Genomic DNA, 7,105 nt, shown 5'->3' with positions numbered 1-7,105 from the left:
TCGTGCTCTCCAACTCTCCTAGACCTCAATAATGAAGCTCACTTTGTATTTGGATTAAATGCATCCAAGTGTCAGCTCATGGTTGGTCCATAACCTATATTATGGGCTAATTTTACCATTCTATCATAGAATGTCACACATGGTAACACTCCTCATCATTGAGACTCATGGTAACATTCCTCATCACCAGATTTTTTTCAACTTCCCTTAGTTCCCTGAGTATCCCATATAAGGAAGTGGACCAGACAACAAGAGATCAGATGAGCTCAAGCAAAGCCAAATCACATTCACATTCTCTCCATCTCTCTCTTCTATCAATTGGGTCTTGCTGCTCTTCTTCTTCTTCTTTCTTCTTTGTTGTTTCATATGAACCCTTTCATATTTTTCCACAGCTTTCTTGAACTTGAGAGGTCAGAAGTTGATGGCAGTGATGAGGGTAATGATTCTACAGTTCTAAGTTCAAGAAAGCTGTGGGAGAAGATGGACTGGTTCAAACATCTCTTCCATGGATGAGCATTGGTTGATCTTCTTAAGGTAAGTTGGTGTTGTAATTCTTTTTGAATTTTTTGTATGAATGTCCTGAAGATCTGTGAGTTGCAGACAAGAAAACCAAGATGGCCATGGCCAGGGTGTTCTTGGGATGAGTAGCTAAAATGATACCTTGGTATTAGGTACATGTTTGGGTTAGATTGGGAAGTTCTGATCCTTACATTTGGGTGGGTGAAGGGGGTCATGGTCTCATGGATGAGTTGCACCACTTGGATGTAAAATGTCCTTTGCACACATGGGATGTCTCCCACTCCCTCAATTATTTGGGAATGGCCTTTATGGGCAGGTCTCAGATCCAGCCTAGCCTAGCCTAGCCTAGCCCAGCCAAGCCAAGCCAAGGAAATTTTTTTCAGAGTTAAAGCTATCTATGATATCAGTTACTTTGGTAAATTTTGTTCTACCTAGGTAGACAGGTAGTCATCTAGCTCAGCTGTGTGTAAGAGATTGTGTGTAGGAAGGAGATGGAAGGCTTTTTTGGCTTATCTTGATCCAACCCACTTGATCCTGCCTGTGTTTGAAATGGATTGTCCCACAATTACCTAAAGCCTCACTATGGAACCAGGCCAGAGTCCTTGAGGTAAGCTATTTTACCATTCTTGAAGAAGAAGAAGGAGAAGAAGAAGAGGAAGAAGAAGAAAGGAGTCACTTGAGATGAAAGGAAAGTAGGTGGAAGGCTACGTATTTTCAAATCAATTTGGATTTTAACTTTGTTTTATCTATCCAACCATCAAAATTGCCACATCATTATTTTATGTGGCAAAATGATGAGGAGGATATACTGTTTTGACTTTGTATTATCTATTCAACAATTAAAATTGTCACATAATTATTCTAATTATTGTTTTTTCTGTAACTCTTTTGAGGATATTGATCATTTCTTTTTTTGCTTGCCCTTTTTCTAAATTAGAGTATTGGGAGGGTGTCCTTGCCAAGTGCTGGCCTTTTCCTAGGCCTATTTGGTTCTTCTTGAGGGAATGAGCTTAGATGCTCTCCCATTTCGGTGGTAATTTAGTATGTGATGTTATTGATAATATGACTTTTAGTGCCGTGATTCATTATATTTGGTGGGAGAGGATTTTGAGAAGATGATCCATCTCGTCCCATTCCTATTTGCTGATTTGGAACTCCATTAGTTTTGAGGTCAGGCAGAAGGCCCTCTCTATCAGTCCCCCCCCCCCCCCCCTCCCTTCCTCTCCTCTCCTCTCCTCTCCTCTCCTCTCCTCTCCCCTAATTCATTTTTTTCCTTTTTGGCTCTGGTTGGCTGTTGGGTTGAGATCTTGGGCATCGATCTTTGCTTTTTGAGGGACGGTGTTTGTTTTAATTGGTCTGGTGAGGTTTCACTAGCCTGTTTTGTTTGGTTTATGCTGATGGCTTTTTCTGTTTAGTTCTCTTTGCATTCATTTCTTCCCTTTGGGTATAATATATTTATTTATTTACTCCCCCTCCAAAAAGTAAGTCCCCTCCCTTTACCAAAAGATTTCAGCATCCTTTCATCCAAAATTAGACCAGCATGCCTTGTGTTTTTTACTTCCACGTGGAAGAGTGATCAAGAAATTTTGATAGTTGGATGTTTAAGAAATGATGTGGATTTTTTTTTTTTTTGGTTAATGATGGGTATCCAAACTTTCGGTCTGATTAGTCCTGTGGGCCAATACTAACCTTACAACCGCATGGACTGGATTATAAGGAGGTTGAATGAGAATCATTCAATTTTCATGTAGTGAAGAACACTAAACACCTCATGTGAGTGACCCCAAAGAGGTAAAAGGAGTCAAACTCAAAATGACACCCTTCCTGAGGCGAGATCCCTTACCAACTCAACTACCCCTTATAGTTAAATGATGTGAATTTGCCACATAACAAATCCACATCATTTATGGGTGAAGGTGTCGACCGCGCTCCCATAAATTACTCAAGCTATAAAAGGGGCAAGTTGCTCCCAATTGAAGACAGAATAGAGGGCATGACCATACGGACATGATCTCACTATTTTAATTCAGTGGGCAGGTGGGTGCACCCATATTTATAATATGGGCTAAAACATGGCATACCCAAAACCAAGAGCCATTTCATTTTGTTTGTGAAGTAGAAAAGTTCCTTAACATTGTGTACTTAAGCTATATGAGCCATGTAGAATTTGGTCTAATCTTTTCTAATTTTGGATATTGAAGATATCTAGAAAGAAACCAAACCATTAAAAAGGAAAATTTTCATGCATGCTTGTACTAAATAATTTATAAGTTGGCCGTTAGACAACTTTGGGATCTCTATGCTAGGCACATGTAATAAATTTGATGGTCTCTGAAAAAAAAAAAAAATGGTGACCTATCTCAATTGTATTGAACATATTATATATATTTTCTTCTTTGACTTTCTAAGGTCCCTCTTGTGTTCATCACCTAATCATGCATGAAGTGATTCGAAAGTATAGTCCTTGCGACAATCCAGTAATTAAGTTTAATATATTTTCAATATGAAAAAAAAAAAAAAATTACATCTCCAAGGAGTGAACCCTCAATTATATCCCAAAAAAAGAAAAAAGAGAAAAGAAAGAACAGAAAGCTGAATACAAGGTGGAGGAGGAACATTTAGGATCAATGGTAGATAAGATTGGGGTCCATATTTATTCAAAAGATAGAAATAGACACAAGCACTCCATCGTCAAAATTTCGTAATGGTTTCATTCTTGGGATACCAATATTTGTTGTAGAACCATAATGAATCAGATTCGACAACATATCCATCTTGATTACGGTTCCAACTAAAGTAAGCATGAGTCCGATTCTTAATAGAAAGCATGGCATGACCAAAGCTATCCTCTCGATATGCAGAATAACTTGGTTGTGGCTGTGTAAATCTGTAAAATTTATAAAGAATAGAAAAGAAAAAGCACAATTAATCATAGAAATACTTAAAATCTAATGAAAAATAGAAAAAATTTCTAACAAAAACAAGTTATATTAATCTTACACGCTTGCCAATCCTTCTATATTTCCTCCATCTCCAATGGTCACATATATAGGTGCAAATTGGTTAGGTACTGGGGTGTACAAAGTATTTGTTATGTTGTACGCAATGTTTGATATGCGATACTATAATGCACATCCATCAGTTTAGAGCAATAATGAGTACTAATAAAAAGTATTACAATGAATAAACCAAAAGTGCATTCTCTACCAAAATATTCAAAGATAGGCTAATTGAAAAATTAAGGAGTACCCAAGAAAGGGAGAGGATTGAAAATGACAGATCTTTCATATGCATGAACATGACTGGCAAATATAACATCAACTTTGTAATGTATGGCCATTGCCTCAAACTGTACTCTCATAGTTTCCCCCTCCATATAGTGAGTAACATCACTGTTATACCAAGGTGCGTGCACAATAATAATTAACCAAGGTGTCTCAATCCTATTAACTTTGGCCAATTCTGTTGTAAGCCAGACGAACTGAGGGGTAGATCTCCCTACAAAAGATAATTCAAAATGTTATTAATATGAGATGTCTAACACAACTACATAAGTTACTAGTTTAATGACTTTAGATCGGACTCAAGGGATAAATTTCTGAATTAGGAACCTCTCCAACTCCTGGCTCCTCCAACTCCCTCCGACCTCTCACATGCATGCCTGGTGTTGCGTGCCAACCACCTAGGGCTGTGAGCACCCATGTGTTGGGCTACGTGCATGTGAGAAGTTGGGAGGGAGTTAGAGAGAAATCGGATATTTTCTCTGTTCACATTTCAAATAAAATTTTCACGTTATCCATTTTAATGGCACTTTGTAATTTGATATCTTTGCCAAAAGCTGAATACAATGCTAGGACGATGATGTGTGCTGAAACTCTCTTAATTGAGTAAAAAAATGGTTCAATACTTCTAGATGCATTATATGGCGTGTAAGAACGGCTTGAGTAAGGCTTAAAAGGTACTGGTTCACCCTGCAACAAAGTCACCATTATTAATTAGCTTAATTAATTCATATAACCAAGCATAATTGTTTCTTCTGCTTTATTAAAATTAGTTCATATAAATCATGGATGAAGAGATTCTTTTTTCACCTAAAGTGAAGAAAAATTAAATCCATTATTGCATCTAGTGGGTTAATTAATTAAAAGTATAGCTTACAAGTTGAGGTGCAAAATCAATCTCATGATTTCCAGCAGTCCATATCCATGGTTGATAAGCAGCACTTTTTTCAATCATTCTGCCATAAGTGTCCCACTTAACATTGTCATGGCCAGTCATCTGCATAACAAAGATCACCAAGATACAACACTGTCTCTCCATTTAGTGGATCGTTTATATAATGATTCAGTGTTGTGTTTGAGTCATAGGTCTGCCCAAGATCCCCTGCACACCCACCAACATATATACCGTTCATCAGTCACACAGAGAGAGAGAGAGAGAGAGAGAGAGAGAGAGAGAGAGAGAGAGAGCCTATGAGACCAAACGTGTAAGGAACATTAGGGCCAACTGGAAGTGGAGTTGTGAACCAGAACTGCCTTTTTGTGTTTCCAATCCCAACCTCATATTAGTTACTTGGTGTTGTACTGCAACAATGAAGAGTAGAATTAGCCACTAAAGTTATCCAACTTTTTAAAGCTAATAACGTAGTGGATTGAGTTTTCCAACCCTGATCATCTAGGGTTAAGGAAAAATTTTGCTTTAACTATGTTTGGTTGTCAAGAAAGGAAAAGAAAAGAAAACCCACATCCAAATTGAGGAGAGTGCAGTGACGGATGAAGCCTGAAGTATAGTTGTAGTATCTGTAGGTGAAGTAGTAGCCGTCTGCAGTGTAAATCTTTGTGGTGTTCTCAGCCCAGTAAAGCACAATGCTAGTGCCTGGTTCAACTGGAGTGATTCAAGATACAATCACTCCTTGCCCTACATAGTCTCCTTAAGTTATATGAACCTTGCATATAAAACACACAATTTAGAAAACAATATAACACTTAAACTAATTTTAAAATAGAGAATCAATAAAATACAGTAATCAGTAATTGGAAACTCAGTTAAAGAATGCAATCACTCCCTACAATGTCTAGGAAAAAAAAAAGAGATTGTATAGGGTTTATGCCATTTTGGCTAAGTACATTTAACTGAAAAAAAAAAAAAAAAAATTGTTGGTGGTGGGTGGGTGGATGGAATGGGTTACACATTAACCAATCATGTCCCATGCATGTACATGGATGCTTTAATGCCTTCTCTCTTACACTGCTAGGTCAATATCTGCAGATACACCATTGACTTAATTAAGATGCCATTTGTAAGGTTACAATAGGTACACAAATTTATACTAGAAAAAATTCTGTCCCTCTCAGGGCCGCCGCCTGATTTAAATATAAGGATGCATGCAATGTTGCAGCAATTGAGTTTGACTCATCTATATATCTAGAGAGAGAGAGAGAGAGATTAAACCCCACCTGCTCTGGAGCATTATAGCCAGGAGGAATATAGAAGGCAGCGCTATTGTATGGCATATCAATAGATGGAGCTACTGCTCTCACATAACTGCCAGTGACTCCTCCATTGCACAACAAAGCTGAATTCAATATCAAACCCACAACAACAAAGGTAGCAGTGAATGATGAGAACTCCCACTTCCCCATCTTCTCCATCTCTGCACCCAAGCAAGCTTTCTTCACTCTGAGAATGAAAACTTATACATTTGCATATTTATAGACTCCACCTCACATTGACTTCAGAAATATGCTGCGGATATTCACTGGTTTATTATACTTCTGAAAAGAGAGAGAGAGAGAGAGAGAGAGAGAGAGAGACAGAGAGAGAGAGAGAGAGAGAGAGATGGCATGTAACATTCCATTAGTAGAGGTATCCAACTGTCCCTTATGGTCATGCATGATGAATGACATCAACCCTTTCGTCTCTCTCTGCAGCTCCCATGTATTTCCTTCCTGTGGTTGATGAATCAAAGGTAGTTTCATCTCCAATATTTAAACTTCTGTTCTAAGGAAATCAATTTAAAATAGTGTGGCCATAGTCTTTTTTTTTTTTTTGGTAGAATAGTGTGGCCATAGTCTCAACTATAATAGCACCTACCTTGGTCTGTTCTAATTAAATTTCTATTCTTGTTTTTAAAAACGTTTTTTTTTCTTTAAATTTTACAATAAGAAAGGGTTCTCTAATTTAATATCTACGAAAGGAATCTTCAAGTGGATCATAAGTATATGCCGTCATGGTACTTCAAATAGATAGATTATGGCAAGATCCCCTTCTCACATGTTAAGTTTTAGATCAATTAAAAAATCCAAGACTATGAGAAAGTGCATGTCCAGTAATTTTTGAAGCAAATGTACGAAAAAATATGGGGATAATATCAACTTGATTTACTTAGTTTTTGAAATTTGACAAGTGAAAACAGTGGTTCTTATATATCCCTTCGACTCTTTTGCAGTGTCCAAGGGAGGAGTGTAGCGTGTCAAAGGGGAAAGGAGCAAATTAAGCGGAAGGATTGGATTGTCTTGATTATATTATTACCTTTGAGAGCCATATTAAACCTTGCTTCTTTTGATGGATGGTTTTGGTTTCAAAA

The 7,105-nt window shown here is 37.5% G+C and overlaps 1 protein-coding gene and 1 long non-coding RNA gene across 2 annotated transcripts in view; one reads left to right on the top strand and one right to left on the bottom strand.

Moving 5' to 3' along the window:
• On the top strand, positions 1–1,441 carry LOC122075517. The gene is made up of 2 exons (XR_006139269.1): positions 1–534; positions 1,004–1,441. It is a non-coding gene; the product is annotated as an uncharacterized LOC122075517 (long non-coding RNA).
• A 1,366-nt stretch (positions 1,442–2,807) lies between these two features.
• Positions 2,808–7,105, bottom strand: part of LOC122075516 (purple acid phosphatase-like) — a 22,114-nt gene continuing 17,816 nt past the window's right edge. Inside the window, exons 5-9 of the mRNA XM_042640572.1 lie at positions 4,678–4,792; positions 4,352–4,490; positions 3,797–4,017; positions 3,520–3,641; positions 2,808–3,406 (exon numbers count right to left, since the gene is read on the bottom strand). Coding sequence (XP_042496506.1) covers positions 3,211–3,406; positions 3,520–3,641; positions 3,797–4,017; positions 4,352–4,490; positions 4,678–4,792 — 793 coding nt within the window. The 3' untranslated portion in view covers positions 2,808–3,210. The remainder of the gene's footprint in view (positions 3,407–3,519; positions 3,642–3,796; positions 4,018–4,351; positions 4,491–4,677; positions 4,793–7,105) is intronic.

The sequence above is a fragment of the Macadamia integrifolia genome, chromosome 4 (genome assembly GCF_013358625.1).
Source record: "Macadamia integrifolia cultivar HAES 741 chromosome 4, SCU_Mint_v3, whole genome shotgun sequence".
Classification (NCBI taxonomy): domain Eukaryota; kingdom Viridiplantae; phylum Streptophyta; class Magnoliopsida; order Proteales; family Proteaceae; genus Macadamia; species Macadamia integrifolia.
Note: the sequence above shows the minus strand (reverse complement) of the source record. Positions and strands in the feature narration are given on the sequence as shown.